Genomic DNA, 25,583 nt, shown 5'->3' with positions numbered 1-25,583 from the left:
CTTGGATGTGTACGTCTCTCTAGAGTTGCACGTCACCAGCGAAAGTAATAAATCTGACGTCACCTGCTGTTGAAGATCGTTCATATAAATGAAGAAAGGAAGAGGCCCTAGTAGTGAACCTCGTGAGATCCCACTGTAACACTCCATCGATTGAGAGAATTTGAAGTTAACGCTGACCTTAAAATGTCGATTTTGTAGATATAAGGTGAGCCAATCAAATTAAGGTTATTTGACACTTAATAGTTTGAGATTATTGATAAGATGGATGTAAATGACCCTATTAAAAGCTTTTGAGAAGTCAAGATAAATGACGTCAACCTTCCCCTTGCGATGAAGGATGGTTGTCTTTCTGTCCACCGCCGTCAGCAGGTTGGTTATACATGAGTGACTTTTCTGAAACCGTGCTACTGAGTTGAAAAGAAGTTTAAGGATAATAGATAGACATGTATGCGGTCGAACATTAGAGGCTTTACAATTTTTTAAGACATAGAGGGAAGATTATATCGTTCGGTATCCATATTCTATGGATATTGAAAATAAATTGCAAGGGTTGGAGTTTTTGACTGTTACGGTACTTCTTTTTTTGAGGTGTTTACATCGAATTGCTTCTCGATGTTCCTTCTTGCATAGACTGTTTTTTCCAACTTGTTATAAGCTTCTCGCTTCATTTATAAAGCATCACAGTGATTCGTTCATCTTGATTTAACGTCCTATTTTAATAGGGCATGAAATCTCAACAATAGAATGTAAAAGTAAAAACTTTCGTCTAAATTTGAACGAATAGTTTCACAGCGTTTGGGCGTCGAGGTAATTTGAGTAATTAAAGAGGAAAAATATATTTGTAAAATCTCAGCGAAAGAATTTGGACTAGATTCAACGTTTCGCCTGGCAATACTGGTCCAAGCTTTTTCAAGTAAAATATAATCAAACAAATTATCGATTATGTTATTGATCTAAAAATACATTCTTCCTCTTTAATAAAAAGTAAAATTTTGAAAAACCGTCGGCTTTGGTTTCTTACCCAATTTCTTGACGTTGTGAGGTTACTCGGTTGTACTACGTTTATTAAATTCCAAATTTGCTCAATTGTTTTTTATTGAGGTAGGCTATTCGAGGGTTGTTTACCAAAAGTTCGAAAGGATGCCGTACTCAGTCCTGTCTTAAAACGTACGAAACATAAATCTGAGAATTTTCTACCCGTTAGCCTAACTAGTGTGGGCGTAAAATCTTACAAAAGATTATTAGGGAGGAGCTGTTTAAATATCTCGATGAGAATAGGATCTTTTTGGAAAAGCATCATGGCTTTAGAATAGGTTATTCCTGTCTTACTAACTTACTAGTGGCTCGTGAAAGCTAGTGCTCTCTTAGACCAAAAGTTACCTATAGGCGTAGCTAATATTGACTTCAGCATAGCTTTTGACAGAGTTCCGCACAACTAGCTGTTTTGATGCATATCGGTCATCAAGGTACAGACGCCTACATGACAACACTGAGCTATCTGTTGTCCAGACACTCAATGACCTAGAAGTCATCGTTAGCCAAAACCTAAAGACTACTGCACATTGCCGTGTAATAAGCCGCCAAAGGTTCTAAAACTTTATCGTCAATACGTAGGGCCTTTATTCATGTCGACGCCAAAAACTTTTTGACTTTGCGTACAGTGTCCTTGCGTCCTAAACTTAAGTACTGCATGCAAGGGGCTAGTCCCTATCTCACTATCTTAAGTCTGGGCGTTTCGTCCATAAATTAGTCTATCCACTGAAGTGACCAAATTTCGACATCTATAACGAATCTTCTCACGTAAATCATTTTATTTAGTGGAGTTCGGGTTGGAGCTTCCATGACGAATGGATATTAGCTCTTGTGCAAGGGTTTAGGGTAAATATTTGGTCTACCAAGCATTTCTGGTTTACGGCCTCATGGGGAGGTATCTTAGCATCGATTGGCTAAAAAATGGCTAATCAATGTGTCTCAACAGAATCCAATGAGTATCCCGCAAACACCTCCCATTTGAGCAGATTCATAAGGTCTGGTGTTAGGGTCCGTTTGCAACCGTGTGACTGGTCTGTGCTTCCTATTTGTCTACCTTCTAGGCAATAAAGTGGTGATATTGCTCTTTGCTTCCACAGAGACTGACCTGTCTGTTCCAAAGGTTCCGATTTCAAAGGTGTCCAGCAGAACATCAGGAGGTACTCTATATTGGTTCCCATTGCTTGTGATCGAAGTTGCTTTTGGTTGGTTAGCATGACGCACCCAGAACGTTTGAGGCAACTGACACCTCGTAAACCACACTTCCTCTTTTCTTCATTATTCGACCAGCTATCCATGTAAGATGTTTGCTGCGATAGTCCATAGCAAGTGCTTTTTGATCTATATTGAACAATCGTCTTTGTGTTCAATGATGTCGATTGAATTGCTTCTCCATCTATCCGTTTCGGTGAAACTCGACAACTGGCGTCAGACCAATGGCATCGAAATGTGTTCGTATTTTCCTGTTAAGTAAATCCTCTGCCGGACAGAATTGGTGGAAAATGATAGGTGAACAAGAACCTCTATATAATCTCTTTGATGGTCCCCTCCACTTTTAATTTTTGCAGAGCATTTTTATATGTCTCAATAAAACGTTCTACTTGACCATTGGATTGTAGATGGAATGGGATTTTGACTGTTGTTCTTACTTTGTCAAACTTTATGAAAGAGAAAATTCGTATGAAATTATTTAATTTTATTTGAAAAACACTTCCACAAAACACGTATGTATATATTACAAAGAGTAAAATATGTACTCGAATGTTGTGATAATAAATTTCGAATCTCTAGCATTGTTATGCTATTTTCAGCTTCTAGAAATCTACACGTAGTGCAGCTGTACGCTTAGTTCCACTCAGTGATTGTAATTACTTTCGAAAGTAGATTATGTGAGATATCCGGCTTTTTTTGGCACACTTCTTGATGTTGATAAAATAATCAAGTCGACAGTACTAAAGTTGGGGATATAGTTTACTGAAGGACTAAGTCAGTTAGTCAAGTTACAAGTTTCTGTTGATTGAGATAGTTGAAAGGGGCCTCACATATATCGTAAAATATAAATATACGATGTTTATTGCAGTAAAAGCGGGAAAGTGTCTGAAAAAGGTCAGCTTCGGACAACATTTATCCATTTTGGAACGACATGCATTCAATTTAGGTTTCAAATGGATAAACCTGGCTTTCTACAAGGCTGATTGCTGTTGTTGTAAATAAATGTAAGTTTGTGGACTACTGTTCAAGACTGGCGCTAATTAGTTCGTATTCTGGTATAATATTCTACTGTATGTAGTATAAATGTAACATGACTTGGTGGTGTAAACTTTGTACTCAGATCAACGAGTTATGGCTTCATTTCCCGTAGCCATACACATATTTGTTATTTAGGGAGTTTGTACAACAATTTTACTCTACAACGGATACCTTAGATCATGATTTTTTTCGAACATGTCTCTGAACACATAATGTCTCAAACATTTTGTACATACACTTTTAAAGCCAGAATGCCCTATTCCATGAGTTCTCTAAAATTGTACAACAATTCAAGTCACAAATAACCTGGATTACATCCTACATAAGTAAGATATTGCTTTTAACAATGATAGTTCAATAAACTCAGTTTCTAGAACAAATGTTGGTTTCGACAAAATATTGCTTTCTGTAGTGCTGCTCTTAAAGGCTTTACAGTTTTGTGCCACATCTCACCTATAGGCAGCGATGAGTATGTGGTGTGCTACTTATATTGGCATAAGTAGTATATAATGTTAGTCGTGAACAGAAGGTCTGGCAGCAGAGAGACAAGAGGAACGAACAGTAAAGAATGGGAACAGAATGCAATGTGTATGAAAATGCAAGAACAATGAAATCTGAGTCATTTTGAAACGACTGATGAACATTTTGTAAATTAAGCATTTACTTTATGATTGTTAGATTTTATTAACATGTCCTGTAATTTTGCGTCAAATACATTCGATTGTCCCCACCCGTGTTCTCTTCGCTACAAGTACTCAAAACGTTCTTATGTTTTTCTCCAGCATCCAATTAGGGATATATATATATATATATATATATATATATATATATCACTATCATCGTTTGAAACAGCATGTAATTGGATGAAAAGTAATAAACTCACAAATTCATAATAAATCGATCTTATCTAAAAACTAGGTGACTTTTTACTTGTAAAGTCAGAACTACTGGATATTTGTGCACGTATGTGTTTAACTGTCAACTCATAGTATGTCAATTAGTGATATGTTTTACAATATCAATTCATTTAGCTTTTGATTGGGATTACAACTTCCTGGAAAAACTGTTAAATCTAATAAGCTTCTAAACTAACTGTATTAAGAAGTAAGAGAAATATAGTGAAATTGATCAGATAAACAATATAGATGATGAGTTTCTTTAATGTATTTTATCACCTGCTCTCTTATGTTCACATGCATGTTTTTCTGATTCTCTAAATATGTTGTTAATTATATTTTAGATTATCTTTATTGGCTCATTTCTCATAAGTAAACTAAACCATTATCTATTTCATTTCGTATTTTCTTTACCAGGCTAATAGAAAACATGGATAGTGAGACAGACATTTAAATATATTTCTAACCTTCAATATTGTTATCTCAGGCTCATGTTAAGCAAAGATTTAGATATATACAATCAAGATTAATTATTTGAGAACATTTGAATTTATTAATTTTTGTTTGGATTATTAATATTGACATTAATATAAATATATATATATGATATTCATATTACTGCTATGACGGATAAAGCACCAATTAAAACAAATAAACGTCTACAACAAACTCAAGCTCAAGTTAATGAAGTTGTTGATATTATGAGAGTTAATGTTGACAAAGTATTAGAAAGAGATAAAAATCTTTCTGAACTTGATGGTCGAGCTGGTAAGTAAAAAAATGTTTGATTTGTTACTATGATTGAATTCATAATTGTTTGGTTATATTAGTATTATTTTCTGTCTTACTAATTATTCAGTTAGATCTTAATAATCTATTCATATTACTATAGTATATTCTAATTTTCTTTTAGTCGTCAATTTTACTGTAGGAATACCATGTATAATTAATTGTTCATGAGCTTTTTTTCTCTTCATTTGTTAGAATGTGTTCAATAGTTTAAACATTTTTATGAATCTTTTCAACTCAATCCTTTTTTAAGTTTTGCTGAACACATTTTCATACTATGAATTCATGTTTTGTGAATATTTGTGAACTGAATTATTTGTTGTGTATGCATAAAAATACGTTATTTTTTGATCACCTTAATGTTTAGTAGACTGTAGGTGTTAGGCACTTATGTCATTGAATTTGAGCAATTGGATATCACTATCAGTTCTCACACTCAGTTTCACGAATCTGTATCTGTTTACTGGTTTTTATTAAAATTAAAGTGTTTGATAACCTGATATATATCTCCCTTAGCATAATAGATCACAATTAAACAGAACATATCTAGCACATGTACATGGATTTTGTTTCTTACTAAGAAAAAAAAACAGGTAAGTTGTTCACTCCGTGTTAGAAGTTCCTTTGAATTATTTAGTGACAAATTCTGCAAAATGAGAAATTCATGGACATTCTTAATCAACTAAATCACTATGGTGTCCTGGGTCATTTTTAATCGACTAAAGCTTATTAGTTAAAGTTTACTTGAAAGTTCAGTATGTATTTAGTGATCTATGGGCGTTACATTGTTCCAAAATATAGTATTTAAGCTCATAGTTTGTAAGGGTTAAGAGTTTTTGAGTGCTTTCATTAATGTATCCTAATGTATTCACTTACTATATTAGTGTACGCCTTAATTTTAGGGTGTACAAAAACCTGAACATGTTATTTCAAAGAACAAATTTCTTTTCAGTGATAAAAAATCGATGTTTTTGCAATTTAACTCAGAAAATTTTAATACGCAAGATTCATTGCTAATAGTTTGATAAGCCAGGAGTTTGTTCTGTGCCATTTATACATTCTAATCTGAATAAATTACTTATAAATTACTTTTTTCCGACTTCTTTGGTCTAATATTATTGTTTGTTATGTGATTGAAGATCGTTTAAACTTATTGATAGTTTATTTTTAGTTTCCATCCTTTTCCCGTTTCTAGTACTGACTGTTTGACACATATTTCTCTTTATCCCAAATGTAAGCTTGTGATTTAAACTAATATTTACCAAATATTTTAAAAAAACAGGAAGTTTTCGTTTAAATTTATGTGTGCCTATTAAGGTGAAATCAACATTTTCATAGTACCTATATGCTATATTCATGATTGGTATCTGGCGACCCAGGTTTTGTGCATAGTATTTCTGAAAAATACAACACATCGATGTTTTGTTATTTTTGTTCTTGGGATAAGTTTATTTATGTTTGATTTTAAGCTTGGAGATGTATTTTTCTCGAAGGTTGCAGTTTTAAGAATGTTCCTGACAAAAACATGTGATGAATTACTCTTCATCTTGTTCTTATTATTGGCTAAATGTATGTTCGTAACGACGTAAAAAATTGTTGAACTAAGTGTATTCCTATTAATGTAATAATTCAAGTATCCATCTAATTATTTATTATTTAGTGAAGGTTTAGTTGTCATGTTTTGTTTTTTGACCTTTGAGAATTCTACTGTACAGTAAGACGTAGTAAAATTTCAAAATATTATACATTTCCTATATCTTATTTAGGAAACTATTTCTTGAATTGATATTTTATTTCTCTGGTCCTCGTGCTTGACAAGCGCTGCAGCTGAAACGTATATGACAGCTATGAAGATTATAGATGGAACCGATTCATTTATGAATTGATAGGATATAGGTGTTTCTTCTCTCCAAGTATTCAGATCAAGTCCAGTCTCTCATGAGTAAAGTTTATGGAATATATTATGTAGGTTTATTGAAATAAGGTTCACTTCGGTGTTTTATTATCAATTATGTACCTTATTAATGAATCATTTTTTAAGGTAATGATTAGTGTATATGGTCTCGACATTATTCTATGAACTAGGCATCATGCATATATAAATGTTATTAGAATAATACACAGTTTATTCTAAAGCTCAGGCTAACCAACTGTTATAAATAAGTATCAGGTTTAGGATAGTTTTTTCTACCTTTTTTCTATCTCCTGTTTTTCTATCCTTTGTAACTAGAATATATATTCGTCTCCTATTTCCGGTGCTTTAGTGGTTTTGGGATGTGATCATTTAGTTTGGTGTCATTCTAGTGAAAAGCTTTTATATGATATTTATTCAAGCTCCTTATACTTAATTACTGTTTATCAACTCTTCTTCATTTTCATATTTTACTATTAGGTAGTTGACTCATTCAGTATCCGGCAGTTTTTCTTATTGATTTAATTAAGCTAAGTAATTATATATAATGTTATATTTCAAGGATATTGGTATTATAATACGTTTGTTATTTAATTAAGCGAAGTAATTGTATATAATATTGTATTTCAAGGATATTTATATTATAATATGTTTGTTTTGTATGATGATTATGGTTAGTGTTCTGAAATATTCATTTTTAAACAATGACAGTGATTCTGATGGTCATAGTTTCCTATCAGAGACTTAACGTAATGACAAGAATTTCTGTTAGTCGTTTAGTCACTGGTTTGTGTTTCCAAAAAAAGAGAGATATCCATCTGTAGACAGAGATAAATATTTGTGTTAAACGGTTGACTCGTAATACTTTCTAATCTACCAAGTGACAAGCGTCATACTTATGCGTATTCGATGTGTAGGATCACAATAGCGAAGTTAATTATAATGGTTAACATTAAAGCTAATCAATTATAAACTTATCAACTTTTTACTTCTGGACGATAAAAAGAATTCCCCAAGCCTTATATCTTAAAGTTTAGTAACTAATAACTTGATATTTCTTTGTCTTCTTGAGTCGTTTGTTTCTCAAAAATCACTAATTCATATTTCTGTGCTATTATAATAAATTATTTGATACTTATTGTAAAATGGGTGTTTTTTTGATGCGGTAATATTTTCCCAGTGTTGGTCAATCACTGTGAAACGATTTATTTAATCGTTTCATATATATTGGATTAGTGATTTTTCGTGTAGATTTTCACTTTTTAGTTCAACAAATGTAAAGCGTCTCATTATTATAATTATTATAGTTTTGCATTAAGTAATTGTCTGATAAAAGTAACAGTATTGATTTGTAACGTTTTTAATTATCTATTTGGTGGACTCATTTTCTCCTAAATGATTTCATGTCATAAGTTGTTTTGTTAGATAAATCTGTAAAGGTACAATAGTGGTTTGCTAACTGTTAATCTATGGTCTTTTAATTCTCATTTTAAAATATATTTCATAATTATAGTAGAGAGAGAGAGAGAGAGAGTTCACTACTATCCTAAATATTATGCACTTTATGGCTTAGCATATATCTTGTTAACAGTGAAATTGATGTAAGTTTGTCGATATTCGTTTACTGATTTGTCATTTCACTGAGTTCACGCCATATTGAACAGTTTAATCTTTCAAATTAATAAAGAAATTGTCGTGTTCAGATAATTTACACTAATTGACGATGAACATTTAATTTTAAGCCTTCAAACTTCAAAGCAAAACATTTATTCATTTTTCTCATGCTTTAGTTAATTAATTTGGGATTTTTTGAAACGAATCATTCCTTTGTAATACGATATATACTATATTTAACTAATATTGTAATGCATAAGATAAAATAAATATTAGGTCTTTGTATAATAACATTCTAAAATAGATAACATCCACTTATAGAGATCTTCACATCCTTTGGAAATGCCTAGTGAATAGTGAGTTAAGGTATAGTTTTTCATACAATCAACTTAGACGCCAACTACAACCACTAACTAGCCCAAATTATTCTTACTGGTAGGAACTTGCTACTTGAATTGTCACATAAGCTACTATGTTTATTAGTAATGATAAGTTTGTTTTCAAAATGAATGAGAATACTGTCTGGCATGCAGGTAGATCATTCAGATTTATTAGCGAAACGTGTTGCTTGATGTTGGCTTAACCCATTTTAGTGACATTATATTGTCACGCCTATTTATATGGAGCGGGTTACTGTTATACCCGAACGAAGAATAAATGAATGGTTTCTGCTAGGAAATATTTATGGACTGTTTATATTCTTATTGGATAACTATTAAGTAATTATATTATATGTTTATTTATATTCCTCTTATCATAAGCTTTCATTTGACTTATTGGCTACTGTTATACGATTGACTATTCTTAAGTTATTCCCAATCTATTAGTTACAGTCTCCTACATTCACAACCACTTCTGGCTCGATCTCGTATAATTATTATTTTCCATTTTATAGTTTGGTGCGGTCCGGTTCGCTTGTATATCAACCATGTGTGTCTAAAATATACGATTCATATAGCGGAGGTTGGTATTTATGTTCTGGACTAAACGGGCCGGGTTAGGCGAGAAGCTACTATCTCGGAGGACCAATAAGGACCCAGAGTTGACACTAGGCTGCTCGTGCTGGTTAACTCATCGTTGATTTAGCGCACAGACAAGGTCATATAAGTCAGTTTTCTGATTGGAAATTTTGTCACATGATACTGAACGGGCCATAGGACGTAAGCATAACGATTAATTCATGTTTAGTGTGTTATTTTACAGGAGTACAGTGGTATCAAGTAATTGAAAGCAATGTTCAGAGAACCGTAATTTCACGTTTTGTACTCACTGACACTTCAGCAGACCAGATCTATAAGCCTAAACAACTCATATGATAATCAATCTCTGGAGAATCGGCTAAAATTTTGAGTTGTTTGTTCCTTTAACCGGATTATGTCTTTTATTGATAGAAAAATTAGTATAGCATTGATGACTACAAAATATAACATAACATTTATTACCATTCATTAGTGACCAATTAATGTTCAGTTCTGATTGTAATCATATAGCACCTTAGGAACTGTAAAAATTATGCAGTCATATGGACAATATTTCAGGGATTGTTTTAGTTCTACAAATTTAATTTACTGACTGATTTTACTTTTATCGTTTAGCAATTGTTGTTATTGTACTCTCATTTCTTTTTTGTTACAAATTTATTTTCTTAAGATGCATTACAAGCTGGTGCTTCTCAATTCGAAGCTAGTGCTGGTAAACTGAAGAGAAAATTTTGGTGGAAAAATTGCAAAGTAAGTGACATAGTGTGTTTGTAGTGTTTTAGTGAGGAAAAGGAAACTAAATTTACGTTTTTAAATATATTTTATTTAAAAAAAATAGTCATGGTAAAATTTATTGCGTAGAATAAAATTAAATTGATTCTCAGTTAGTAAGTAGATAGTAGTGTAGATTGGTACATAAGGTGTTTGCAACTGAGATCCCTATGTTATACTTTATTCATACTCACTAATTCACTACATTTCTCTCCTTTCATTTTGTAAACAATATATTAATTGATATTTGTATAAATTATTATTTGTTAACGGAACATAACATGAATGAAATAAGGAATGGAATATCGAATCCCATGTGTATGGGAGGATTAATTTAACTATAGTCAATTATGTAAATGAAATGTCGAAATTCACTAAGTCTTCCGGAATAATTTACTGTCATTATTTACTAGGTACGGATTTATACGCTTGGCTTTAAGCCATAATTTACGCAGGAGAACTAGTGACTACCCGGTTGCCTGATCCGGGTAGATCGGGGTCAGAACGTGCAACTTAGTGGCCGCAGGTCAAACACCTTAACCACTGAGCTACTGCTTCACTTTGAAATACTAGGGAAAAATTAATACTAAATGAGATAGTGATAAAATAGCGGTGTTATTCAAGCATCATATTGACAAATCAAAAACAAATATTGTAACATATCACTTGTTGATTTAAGATTTCTTTCAATCAAGGGATATAGGAGTTGTAGAAAAGTGAACTTACTGTTAAGTGCCAACAAAGCTTACAACATAGCAATGATTATTTTAATTGGTAAAATACCAGATAAAGATTTGCTCATAATATTTTACAAGGAAAATAATGCATCCCAAAACAGACTTTTACGCACTTTAGAATTGATCAGATTTGTAAAATTCGAGTTTTTCGTATTATCAGAAGTTGTGCTTCTGTCTAAAACTATTTCAACATAATCTAAAGAAGGACTCATAGTTAGTGGAGTTCAACCATACTAAGCTTGAAACAAATATCATTGGATGGTAGTTGCACAATATCGCGAATGACTGAAGTTACAAATGTGGAGCACTAGATGACAACTCAATAATTTAATTTTAAGCGCTTGCCACGAGACCCGAATCCTGGGTTTGGTCGCTGATGGGGTTGTAAATGGTCATTTTCAATTAACCCCATACTAAAAAAAACAGCTCCCCGGTGTTTTCCGGTTTTCAGTAGTTATCTAAGGTCAGTTCATAATGTAACACTTCAAAATTCACCAATCATCACAACCCCTTCATACTAAGAAAGATAATCCAAAACAAACACGAAGTTCAACTCATAAAACTACTCAAAGTGATCAAAAGTAATATCTGAAGTAAAGTTAGCATCAAAAAATCGTGTGGAAATGCCGGATTGAAATATATCAATGTTTATGCGACTTATGTCTAGTGTTTGGCTATCGAACCTATAAGTTTAGCCATATGCTGAAAGATGCACCAAAAATAGTTAGTTCCCTTTAATTTCAGCTATTCCTATGAATTCTTGTCTACTTTACTAAAAGAATACAATGGGGATGACAAAAAGACTGTAAAACAGTTTTATCAAAATATTTTATTCAAACTACCTTTTCTTTACAACAACTGGATTCGAAACTTGATTTAAATTAAATTCATTGAGATTTTTGGTAATTTTCATCAGTCATGAGAATGAAATGTAATATTTCCAAATCAGTATGACTGTTAATAGTCAGTCTCCTATCACTACTTTTCTTTTCTCATAATAGCTATGATTTATTAAAGTTTCACTAACATTTATTTTGTTTAAAATTCAGTTTTTAAGTTAATTTCCAAAAACATCTTTATTCTTAAATTAGTTTTAATACACATCTAATTTATCTTTGTATTCCCCTACTTTGGTTTAACAATCTCCTTTTTTTCTAAAAAAAACTGAAACATTGTCCAGAGACTCCTATTTATTAATTACTTATCAGTGATTGATTGCTTAGTAAAAATTGTTTTCATTGTTTCTTATATTTTCAATCTGATTTAGATGCTAGCAGTATTGGGTGTACTAGTAGTTATTTTAATTATCGTATTAATTGGTGAGATTATAGTTACTACTACCATGGTTTGTATGTATGTTGTTAGTGTGCATGTATGCATCTACTTTAAATGTAATTTCCTTGTGTATATGTTGTAAATGTTGTTGCTGAACTGTTGTGTTGTGCATTAAAGCCTCTAAGAGATGTTTATTAATGATCCATAATATCAAGCGCTGTTGATAATTCTAGTTAAAACCGATTTTTTATTATCTTCTATTCTAGTTATTTCTTTTTGTTGTATACACAATAGTCATCTAGTCTTAACCATAAGTCAATAATTTGTAATTTACTATGAGCATAAGCTCAACTCACAAATAATGTTTATTTTTATAGGTAAAAGTTGTTTTCAATTTTTTAACATTTTATGGTTTCGTGATTTTGTTTATTCTAATTAGTTTGAAATTGTGCTCTTCAATCCATATTTTATAATTTTCGTAGTAAATTAATGTAGAATTTTATAACATCTAAACAGATAAGGAATTTTTATCGCCGTTAGTAGTGACTAGCTTTGAAGTGGACTTTCCAAAGTTCTTATGGGTAAGTAGTATTTGTAGGGTCAACCAATTGAAGAGTGCGACAGTTGTTTATTGATTACACTACATTATGGGTATACTATGTGATGAATGGACTAAATTTAGGAATAGTGATCGGTGTATTCTGACTTCACGGTTTGATACTTATTAAAGACTATGAATATTCATCCCTGAGAAATTCCCAATCTAGTAGTGAATGAGTGTCTAGCGTTCTAGGGTTTTTGGCAACTCTCAATTTTATATTAATTGACGATAATTGCACATATTCTTCAAAGGTATTCGTCACAAACACTATGGTTATATTAAAATCTTGAAATAATTAACTGATTTCTTTATCAGTTCCTATCAATTTTACTTTATTTTTACGAGTTTTTAGCTAAATATTTGTATCGATCTACTTTCATGTGAACAATAGGACATCAATCTAAGAATCAACTGATTATCAGTGACTAGGCTTTGGTAATTTTTCGAAACAATATTTAAAAGGATGAGACTAGCAAAAAATATTATATAGGTCGAATTAAAATCCTTATCTTTAAGGTAAATGCGTTTAACATTACAACTGGTAAATAATGTACTATGTTTTGTTCATACAAGCTTTATTTTTCTAACTACCTGCATCATACGTCTTTATAACCCGTAATCAATATTCAGTTCTGTAAGTATTTCAATCTTCATGAGTAATGTATTTACCATATTATATATTAAATCAATCATTCCAGCCAAAATTATTGAATATGCAGATCTAACTTAAGTAACAGAAATATAATTTCAAAGCTTCTTCAGTAGTATTCAGGTTGTCGACGAGGGTCAGCTTGATGAGTAATGATGGAAATTGAAATGTATCCTCTTTGTTATCTTTCTATGCACTAACACCCAAGTTAACCGTCATCTCATATTCCAAGGATATTTTCAATGTTTTTACAACTCTTTCAAATATAGACAACGTTTTATGATATGCACTCAATGCAGACAGGATGTCTAGTAAATATACTTGTAGTCTTTTGGCTTCTTTCTTTTAATCATGAACTCAACTTCAGTTGTATTGATTGACTTATTCATTCAAAAATGTGTTCATGATGTTGTTATGGTTCCTCTTATTCCGACTGAGCTACTCTTATTGCTTAATATTCTTGTACACTACTTCACTCGACAAGTCCCCAAACCATAATACGGTTGAACAGGGACGCAATCATATTCCAAATAACAAGGGTGGGTGGAAGTAAGAATCACAGTGAGAAAAATGTTAGTATATTTATAATTTCTAGAGTCTTCTCCAAGTCCCTGCTAGCGCTGATTGATCACGAAATGGCCAATCAGCGTGCTCTAACATAATCCTGCACGGAATACGCTTTAATCAAATCTATATCTCGCTAACAGATGTAATTCATTGTAAATAAATAGGACAGCGTAGAAACTCAGTTCAATCCGACATATGTAACAAAAATAAAAACACTAAAATACAATGGATAGGATAAAATAGTGGAACATTAGGACGTGCAAGCAGTAATATGTCTTGAGTGATAAAAATTTATTAGACTATTGACTTCTTTTATAAAAAAACACGTTGCTTAGTTTAGACTTTAAAGCTCCAATCTGCATGATTTCAAAAGTTGATACCTGAAAATACCACTGAATTATTCCCATATACCAGTTTTCATAGAACAACAATAATAATTTTAACAGTTCGTTTTATAACGTTTCCCAATTTTTTTGTCGTTAATCACTATATATTGAAGTGCTCCTGGTTGATGTAAGAGTAGATTATAGGAAATCTGAGAGAGATCAAATATGTCATATCACCTCTTAAAGTCCCTAATTGTATTTCTAGAAGGAGGAATACTTGGTTGACTTCACACGATAACGTTCATAAGTAGTAACATGGCCCAAATCAGTTACAAATGACGCAGATATATTCACCCTCTGTCTTAGTCACGTAACACATTAACAGCAAAAGCGTCATAACATTTGGATTCTTGGTCCATTTGGATACAGCTATTTTCAATATATTGTTTCCATAATCAGTCCTTAACATTTCATTTATTTCCATTTCTCTTTTAAAACCTTTGTACCTAGTTATCTTTTTTGTTAGATAGAGGATTTATGATTGAGTTACATCAATCTCATTTTTCATATATCTGTGTGTGCATATCGTTTGCTTACACACTTTCATATATTTTTACTGCATGATAATTTTTGTACTAAGAAATACTTCAGTGTCTTCTCTATATACTTGATTCTTTGTTGTAGCCATTATACATCAACACATTTATAGTGGGAATTATGTGTGTGTGTGTCATACATAAAAAAAATGCATTCACCCTATAGATTTGTTTCTGTTAATTTTTGGACGTCATTAAGATTCTTTTCAATGTCTTATTAAAAATGATTGTTTGTTCGCGGGATATGTACATATTGATGACTTTTTTTCTGATTATGAATGCATACATGTGGTCTTGATTCTATCTCTTCTTCTTCTTCTTCTTGTTATTATTATTATTACCATTGTTATTATTATTATTTGATCAGCCTCCTCAAATCATTTTAACTTTTGTGTTTATATTATTCACTAATTATTCTTTTGAAGTGGTATCTTTAAAAAAAAAGAATATTAATAACGTTGATCGCGTATCTTCTTTATAGTTACTGTCATTGTTGTTGTGATCTTTGTTTATATTTACTTATGTATTTTGCTGATATGTATATTATTAACGGATTTCTTTCATCGTTTCCTGTCCGATTTCAGTATGGGTCGTTTCTGAACAAAAGTAAGTTGGTTGTGAATGTTACATATGATAATTTTACAATAAATGAAGATCAAATGATTTGATCTCAAAGATTTCGTCATTCAAAGTTATTGATACAGATTTCAAATAATATAGTTATTTGAAGTATGTAAATCATACCTCAGTTAAATCATTTCTTTGGTAAACTAAACAAATCTGTGTTTTATGAAAGTTAAGAATTACATATTTACCGAGTACATGTTTATATATTCAACTGTGAGCCACACTGTTTTTGTGTGGGCAAAAGTAATGCATACTGTTTGCATGCTTAAACTAATATAGATTGGGAGTGGAGTTCGAACCTGTGACCTACTTGTTGGAAACTGAATGCTATAACTAAGCACTAAATCATTGCCACTTTTATTAACGGCGGCCTGCTTGAATATCTGGGTTACCTGTTTCTGCCATCTAATTATTTCAACAAGTTGTCTTTTTTTCATTTTGTTTTGACGTCGCATTATGTCCATTAATCGTGTAACCTATACAGAAGCGTTTATGGAAAGCCTACGACCTCTCGCTGCACAAATTACAAAAAAGTACTATAAAAGACATTGTGGTGGTTGGTAATATGCGTTAAAGAGAATGAACATTAATCGTATGTGGATTCCCGAGCTGCTAAATTCTAACTGCCGATCACTAATCAACAAAGTGGACTATCTTCGATTCCTACTAATTCAAAATATGTATCGTAATTGTGGTGTCATCACTATTCAAGAATCTTGGTTAAATGATTTACAGGACGACTGCCTAGTATCACTACGTGATTTCAAAATTTATCGTCAGGATCGATCAAACAATAAAAAGAGATGTGGTGGCGGTGTAGCTACGTTTGTAAACGTGAACTGGTGTCGATCTTCGTTTGCGTGTTTCAAGTTCTCAAATGACTTTATCGACTGTCTAACTCTAAGATGACGTCCAAAACATCTGAATAAATACAGATATGTTTATGTCACCAATATCTACGTGACTCCAGACTGCACATCATCTGCGCTATCTGTTTTCGCTGATGAATTCACTGAGTTCGCTGTTACTGCGTTCAGTGATTCACTTTCAGTTGTATGTGGTGATTTCAATTCATGTGACTGTAGCTTCCTTTCGTCAGTAGGTCGCCAAAATGTAGTAGATTTTCCTACTCGTTTGGATGCTCATTTAGACTTCGTTTTCATTAATGATGTGGGTATATATGTGACTCGTAAACGTGCTCGATTGTCTAGCTCGGATCACTGTATGATTCGTGTTCTACCTAAAGTATATGGAAAGCATGAGAAGAGTACACTCTTACATCAAACCAAGAAAGTCAAATATAGGAATTACTCAGTATAAAATATCCAAAATCTGCAAAACATGTTTCATACGACTAACTGTGGATTATTTACAGATGACTCACTGGAAATCACTACTGATTTTATCACTTGTTACCTTAAATTCTGTTTTGATATTTGTTGTCCCACTGAAACCATTTTTGTAAGTTTCGATCGACTCACACCTTCAAAACTGAAACGACTACGGAGGGTGAGAGAAAGACTGTATAAAGAGAAGAACTGTAATGAAGTTCGTGAGCTAAATGGTCTGATAAACGTAGAGATTAGACGTCTCAACTGTATATTTACTGAAAAACTCTTGTCTTGCAAGAACTCTCCAAGTATGTGGAAAGTCTTTAAAGAACTTACAGATGACAGACAGATTAGGAGCGATAACCAGCTGAATGTTTGTGACTTAAATAAGTCTTTTGTACGTCAGTCATCTGATGTAATGCTCCCTTCATCCACAGGTTTAAAGAATAGCCGTGTTCCTCGTTCCACTGAAACTGATGTCCGAAGATGTCTCCAGTTACTTAATTTATCCTGATGTTTAGGACCTGATGGTATCTCAAACATCTTTTTTTAAAAATGTGCTGACGTCTTATGTTATCCGTTCACGACTATCTTTAACCGATCCTTCTCATCTAATCTCCTACCGAAAATGTGGAGAAAGATGAAGATAATCCGTGTACCCAATAAAGTATCTGGTGATAAGAATGTGAAATTTAGACCTATTGCAATAATTTCACCCTTCCTTAAAACAATGGAAAAATTATTAGTACTTCCATTTCAGCCTGCGATAAGAGAGCATATTGATCCGTATCAGTTTGCCTACAGATGGAAATGAAGCACCTTAGATACTGTTGCTGTTCTGCATCACAATATAGTGTTCAACTTAGAAAAGGGTAAGAAGTATGTTCGATGGGCTTTTCTGGACTATACTTCAGCTTTTGATTCTATACCAAGACAACGTTTACTTAACAAGTTAATCAGCGTCAACACTGACAGCTAGATAACCAACTGGCTATGTCCATACATCTCTGAAAGGGAACAGTACACTGTATTTGGAGTAAAGTGTTCAGAGTCTCTACTGTCTCATGAAGGTGTACCACAAGGAGCTGTTTTTTCACCTCTTCTTTTCTCTTTTTTTCTGCATGATTTGCCGTCTTACACAAAAAACACTATTGTGAAATATGCGGATGATCTCACTGTATGTATGCCTATCTCTTCCTCTTTACATCCCATAGAAATGAATGAGTTTTTGTGTCGTATTGATTGTTGATCTGTTGGTAATGGTCTTATACTTAATCCGTCTAAGTGTCAAGCTGTTAACTTTAGCATGAGACATGAACGGCATCTTAACACCGTTTTGAGATCCCATAATGCCTGTGCCATTGCAGACTCTTTGATAAACACATTGTCGAAGGTCAATTATCTTGGTGTTACCTTTTCCTCTGATCTGTCTTGGTCTTCTCACGTTTTATTGTTATGGAAGAAGGTTTTTCGTCTGACTTACTACATAAAGTGATTGCATGCTCTTGGGATTACTCGTCATTTACTTTTATAATTTGTCAATTCTTGCATATTACCTATTATTCTCCGTTATTCTTTCCCGGACTTTTGAGAAAAGACTTTGCTGCATTGTGGAGAGTGCTGAAGGCAGTTAGCAAGGTGTGTGGTGAATCTTCCGAGGTTATAATTAATATGGTTGTAGATAGACATCTAAAGTCATGCAAACTCCTGGCAGGTGTTATTTTATCAGATACTAACCATCCCCTTCACTCTTATCTTTCTCCTTGTATATCTTCTGGTAGAACGAGACGTAATTACGCTAAAATCCATGCACGCAAGTAAAAGTATAAAAGTTCTGTGATACCTTACCTAGCAAATATGCTCTGTGACGAACAGGTTGCCAGAGTTAACCTAATCAATAACCTGCATTCTTAACATGTCTCTAATTTGAAAAGTTGTACAGTTTTTCGGTTTTTTTTTAAAACCTTTTATGTTTTTTTGTATTTGTTACTGTGTTTTTTTTGTTGTGTAAGTAACTTGTTGAAATACGCTGTGCTGAGAATTCTATATTGTACCAAAATATAATATTGAATAAAGTCATTAATAATAATAAAATAATAATAAGACATAAATATTGTTATGAATGGGTACTAAAATAAATATGCGTCATACAAATAAAGAAATTAGCCTGGGAACAGATCTAAAAAGAGGGAATGAGTTTAATTAAAAACAAATAAATGAATAAAAGTAAGTGAACGAAAGTGCTAATAGTAGGAAAAAACAGTTCAGTTAGGAAAAATAACCAGAGAAAGATTCTTCTTTTGAAGGAATTCATATCACTGTTATGAACAATGTAAAAACTACAGCAATACCGTCATTAGTTTCTGTTCTAACCCATGTCTGATGAACTCGTAAGCCACTGAGTCATATCATCTCTCGTTCATCACCAAGAAGTATTAATGGACGGACAGATGCCAGTCTTATAAATATTTGTTTCATACTACGGCACTATGTAACAAACTGACCACCTCTGATTTTCGCGTTTGATCCCATCATCGGCAAATAATATCTAAGCTACTGAAGTTGTTGTTTCGAGAGGTGACAACATTTGTGTAGTCGTCGCAACACCTGAACACACGGTTGTTTGAACGGCTTCCGAGAACTACGACGGAGCCTCCAGACGTATTAGAGGAGCCGCAGAGTTCCATCCAATCAGAATGCAATACAGCTTTCTAGAGTATCAACGTGGCATGCTACTATTGGTCAGCAACAGATTGGTTGAATTATAGTGTTGATGTAACAAACGCTAATATCTATAAATACCCATGATTTCCTGTACATTTTGATTCTTGCCCAACAAGCACTTTCTCCAATCTTCTGTCTTATTTGTGGCTTAGAGGGTTCTAGCGTTTGAGTGCTCAAGTTTATATGCTGTATATTAAGAATCTAAGCTCTCGATATAACAACGATGCTGAACCTCGGCATCAAAAATATACTGTTGTTCCTAAATGTCAACAATCCTTCGGACAATTGTCAGTAGTAATAAGTTTTCATGAAGCCTTTCCTTCCATTCTTTCGTGTAGTATGTAATTTTCAAAAAAAGTTGTTTTGTATTTTATTTGTGCTTAATTGAGTTAAAATATATTCCCTTTTGAAAAATATCTTATATACTTTGTGAAATATATTCCACTACTTGACTAGAACGTAACGAACTTTTTATCTACATGGTTCTTTGTGGTACTATTTTCGCTTTGAAATATCAATAATGAATTTTTTTAATCTTCTAAGCATTTCCATGTTTTTTTTTTCTATTCAGGTGTCAGTAGTATGGTAGCTTATGCAATCACTAAACCCTCATCAACTAATTAATTTTGTGAATGATATCTACTTTTTTTGAAATATTTCCGAGTTTTGTAATCTTGACAGGATTAATAAATTTTGATAATATAAACACGCGCATGTATGTATATAGCCTTTATACAGATTTCTACAATTCCTTTTTAAGAATTCTCTAAGACCATTACTTTTTGCCATAGATTAGAAATTTTAGGAACCAGATAGAGCCGTTTAGTGTAGACTTAAATTTAATGATTCTATATAATAAGCGTATTACTAAACTTATTCATGAATATTCGTTACGATGGAATATTATCAATACTTGTCACCTTAGAGTCAGTCAATTAAGAGATCTTCAAATTAATTGATAGTGAATTGACATCAATGGTTAGCATGACTATAAAATATTCTTCAGTATGGTTTCTTAATATCAAAATTTATTACCACTTCGTCTACCTTCTCTTGTCTATTTGTGTTATCAAATATGATGAATTTCTTCATTTTCTTGTGTCTTAATTGTTTTGTTTTTCTGTATTCTGTAGAAATAAAGTTGAACAAAGTGGACATTCATCTCATCATCTTGTGATGGATAACACATCGCATTTGTTATCGGAACCAGTGATGATGGAGCATTCAAGAGAAGGAAAACCAATTTTGCCTGATGATCATATGATAGGTTCGAATGAAGTAAATAGTGGAACGCCACCGTCTTTTAATTCTAATAGAATAAAATCCAAAGGTTTTGAGAAATTACGATCACCTCCATTGTCGTTACCAACTTCTCCTTCGTATACCCCCTCTTTCTCTTCGTATCCCTCTTCATCTCAACATCATTTTGAAAACAATGAAACATCATTGTTTTAATTGGATATTTCTTCATGAATCGATTATTGATTAATCTCCGAATTGTGCCTGGGATCAGTTATCACTACACATATTCATTTTCATACGTACACCATTGTTGTTAATTGGTGATAGTCAGTGTAAACCAAAATAAATGATATTTATTTATTTATTTCATGCACATATAAAACAAGAGATCATATAACATTGTTTTATTCTCTTTCTTGCTCACTTGTTCATCTGTTTTTGACTCTTTTACAAAACTCAAATCATCGAGACCACATATTAATCAGTTAATACATGTGCATTGACAAATTGTGTAATGTATTTTAATCTGTTTTTAGTGTACATCTTTGTCTGTCTATCCATATGTCTTTGTCTGTATGCCTTTATGTAATTATGTATGTGTATTACCCAGATATTATCGTTATTAAGACTACTATGACAACTATTATTACTTCTTATTTGATAGAATATTACAATTTATTTCTGATCTTTCCTTCCTTTACTCTCGTATGTCGTTTTTTTCCTTTTTTTTCTATTTTTATGTGGATTAATATATGAAATAAAACAGAAGAAACAATTAATATTTGATAATTTCTCTAGGTTGTTCATTTTGATGTTCTCAATGATAATGGTGATAAAGTTCTTTGCATTTGTTATTTTTACTGTTTGTTTGTTTTAATTTATTCAGTTACTTCATTTGGGAGCGTAAATATTGCAGCTATGAATTCGATGACGTTTGATCCATTCCCATATTTCAATCAATACAATTAGTTAGTAGTATTAGCCATCATAATAAGAGTAGAATGTATGGTGTTATTGTTTGTAGTCATACTTGAAATGAGTAGTTATACACTGGATGGTGATTAATATTAGATGCTTAATTAACTATTCTACTTTGCTGGTCATTAATAAATAAAATGATGTGGTTAGAAATATCGTATTTATACGTACATAGTATATATATATATATATATATATCATCAATAATTCACTGGAGTTGGACTATAATTTACTAGCTTTTAAGTTAGTTTCAATCAAAATTATTTTGTTTGGTATTATACTCTCATGTTGTCCCATTGATTTAAGATTTTTTCGCTGAATCCCTCTATGACAAAATGGATGTCATGGTTTGGATAGTTTAAAGTATTCTACCGTTTTTTCCCCTGCTTTTTAAAAAATTATTATTCGTTTTTCTTTTATACAATTTACATCAATACTACCTGTTGTTGTTATTGGTAGTTTATTACATAACAACCTAGTGAATAAACCATAATCATCATGTTTGTTTGTTCTGTTATCATGTGAACAACCAATTTGGTCTCTGCTGCTTACAACTGGCATACTATACATCTTTTATTTGGACTGGTCTTGAGAAGTATTGGAAATATAACCTAGGAATTTCGTCTGTACACGTTTCAATGAACAAGATTGAATACAGAAAAATAAATATTGTCCGCTTAGCTTTCTGCACGCGTATTCACTATTTGTTGACTAGTGAGGAACAGTTTATTATCCGAATGAGTTTTAGTCTAAGCTTGTTAACCTGCTTGTTTTTTCCGAAAGCTGTGATTTCAGCCCAACGATTGTCGTCTTTAGCTAGGCCCGCTTAGAAAGCCAAGTTCGTCAAATTGACGTATTTATCTCTGAAAAAACCCCTTCATATACTTGTGTTTTAATGTTTATCTCTCTTTGGAGGTAATTCCCGTCATACTTATGAATCATGTGTCAAACTTCTCTTTTTTTCGTTAATTCATTTTGATACTCTCAATTTGTTGAAGTTTGCTTGTTTCTTCTGCGTTTGTAATTTTGTACTCGCTTTCAGTCTACTGGGTTAGCCGCTTTTTATGGCACAAAAAATCAGTTGTCTCTCTCTATGAACCTTAAAGACCCGAAATATTATCCTCCAACTTACTAACCAGTTTCTCATTAATTATGTTGTGGTGTGAAACTCAAACATTGATTTTGGTCGCGGACTGTGACATTTTTGTAGAATTGTTTTCATTTGTAAACTTTATTTTGTAATCCCGAAATTTTCGTCAGTTGTTAAGAGATTTCAATGTTTTTGGAAAAATTACCCACAAAATGTAAATTCAATATATGGTGTGCTATAGCTCATAGCATAATTAATGCATTCAAACGCACACAAGCACAAAAACAGGTGATGTTCAGAACTGACTTTTCAGAAGTTGATCTACCAGGAGATTCAATTGTTGACTTAAGATACGCAGATGATACATTTCTGTTTGGAGAAGACGCTGACAAAATCCAGTCTTCTGACCACCTTAAAGAAATATCCAAGCATGTTTAGGATACGGTTTTCTCCCTCTAAATGCAAAATGTTTCTTTAAGATTGGCTTGCGCCATCGTCTGAACTAGTGATAGTTAGTGAATTAGTTGAATGTATAGGCCACTTCACTTACCTCGAGTCTCATCAGTCTTGTTGGTCTGGTGTGATGAAATCTAGACATATGCAGAAGGCCTGGTTGGCTTTTACAAACTTGCGTCACTTGTGGCGTAGGCGAAATATCCGTTTACTAACCAAAGGACTATTTTGCTGCGGCAGTAGTTCAATCCGTCCTACTCTATAGATTCGAAAGATGGCCGTTAAGAACAGAGGATATTCGTGGGATACTGGTATTCGGTCATAGGTGTTCTCGGACTACTGCTTGTGCATTTTGGGACTACAGAGTAACCAGTGACTGAGTTAAGAATAGAGTACTAGGTAAGGATGGTAAATCGATTGATGAAGTTGTAAGTCTTCATCAACTGAGGTGTTCGGGACATTTGATACGTATGCCCAACCATCGCCTATTTCAGTGGGATATGTTTTCTGGTATAGGAGTAGGCTGCAAGAGAGCTAGGAGCGACTGAGCTAAAACATGCCATCAGTTCAGGAGGTCACTGGCAATTGGACTGAGCCATGTTAATAGGTGTAGGCTACTTGGCTGAAGTCCACGTGATTTTCGTAAACGGTTGTTAGACATTACATGGCATGACTAAGATTCGTTTGCATTAGCGCAAGGCATCCATTCTTTGTCTTCCCCCACATTCTAGATTCCTCATAACTATTTTTGAATTTATTTTGCTAACTTATATTTTCTTCTTGGGTCGTACCTTCGATGCCTAAGCTTTCATATTACTAGTGATTTCGTTACCACTTCTACTATTCTGGGATTTGGCCTGACAATTCCATCTCCATGTGCTAGCCTGTTATGTTAACTTGAAACGATTTACATTCGTACAGGTTACACGTTGTGACTGACTAGTTAGATAGGACAGTTGACTTTTGACCTATGAATAGGATCGTACTTAATCGTTCTATCCTAAAAATTTCCAAAACATGAAAGCAGCTGCCTAAAGACATAGCCAGTATAGTGCAATCTGACATGTAATCAGGTCTTTTAGGAAAATTACAGATTTCAGCAAAGACATATCTTAAAGCACAGAAAAATCTTTCTGTAATTTAGTCCATATGTCTGTTGAACCAAGACAAATTATTACGCGCTCAACAGGTTAATCTCAGTGAAATTAGTACATTAAAGTTTAAATAAAAGTTCAACGATCATTTCTGGAAGTTGAAGATTGAATTGTGCGCAGTATTAATCAATTAATTTATATTATTAAATTAACTAGTCACTTATTTCGTACTTATTTATTCAAATTAACAAAGTTTTTTGGTTCAAAATGTATTTCCAAAGACTTATAGTGCAATATTGTTCTCATCCGTTTAAATATCTCAACAATGATATTATATAATCATCATTTACGCTTTCAGAACCTTCCCTCTTAGGAGACTTACTGATTGTTTTTAAATGAGATTGAACCAGAGTTTTTTTACTGAATAGTTGTTGTTCAAATGATTAGTAATTTTTATTTCATTTCACCACTATCTCTTAGTCAGTTATCATCAATAATTTACTACCGCACTTTTAACTTAGTCTACTTAACTGATCACAGTTTTCTATTTAAATTCTAGGAAATTCGTTATCAAGTCACTTGGTGATCAATGTGAGTACATAACTATTAATTATTCATGTGGTTTTTTAGAAATTACTTTCTAGGCATTATTTAAGGGTAATTTTCATCACACTGATATCAGCTAAAATACTTCTCACTATTCTGTTTTAAAAGACCTTTATTTTACCACCCTCTACCTCGCTCAATGTTTCCTGGTGTAAGATTAGGTTGGAAAAAGCTTGGAGCGCCCAAACTAAGATGTGGGATTAGTCTATGAAGTCATAGATTGTTAAACTAAGCTATTATTACTTATTATTATTATTATTATTATTATTATTATTATTATTATTAATGCCTTTATTCAATATGTCTATTACAATATAGAATTCTCAACACAAAGTATTTCAATGTTTCTTTTACAAAACGAAAGACGATAACTGAATGAAATGGTTTTTAAGAAGATTTGAATCTGTAAAGCTTTTTAATTATAAACCTGTTTAAGAATACGAGTT

The 25,583-nt window shown here is 32.5% G+C and overlaps 2 protein-coding genes across 3 annotated transcripts; one reads left to right on the top strand and one right to left on the bottom strand.

Moving 5' to 3' along the window:
• The first annotated feature begins 552 nt into the window (after positions 1–552).
• Positions 553–24,115, top strand: KIF1B_2 (Kinesin-like protein kif1b). Of its 2 annotated transcripts, XM_051211928.1 has the most exons (6): positions 553–913; positions 4,593–4,943; positions 10,141–10,220; positions 12,246–12,297; positions 15,577–15,598; positions 20,808–24,115. In XM_051211928.1, the coding sequence occupies exons 2-6, from the start codon at positions 4,799–4,801 to the stop codon at positions 21,127–21,129; spliced, it is 621 nt and encodes a 206-aa protein (XP_051072048.1). In that variant the 5' UTR covers positions 553–913; positions 4,593–4,798; the 3' UTR covers positions 21,130–24,115. The 2 variants fall into 2 exon arrangements, with proteins under 2 accessions (XP_051072048.1, XP_051072047.1); XM_051211927.1 differs by having other exon boundaries at positions 553–571; positions 12,246–24,115.
• MS3_00004038 (uncharacterized protein) lies at positions 1,697–2,819 on the bottom strand. Its single transcript, XM_051211929.1, has one exon. The coding sequence runs from the start codon at positions 2,325–2,327 to the stop codon at positions 1,962–1,964; it is 366 nt and encodes a 121-aa protein (XP_051072049.1). The 5' UTR covers positions 2,328–2,819; the 3' UTR covers positions 1,697–1,961.
• Positions 24,116–25,583: the final 1,468 nt, after the last annotated feature.

This window comes from Schistosoma haematobium, chromosome ZW, assembly GCF_000699445.3.
Source record: "Schistosoma haematobium chromosome ZW, whole genome shotgun sequence".
NCBI lineage: Eukaryota > Metazoa > Platyhelminthes > Trematoda > Strigeidida > Schistosomatidae > Schistosoma > Schistosoma haematobium.
Note: the sequence above shows the minus strand (reverse complement) of the source record. Positions and strands in the feature narration are given on the sequence as shown.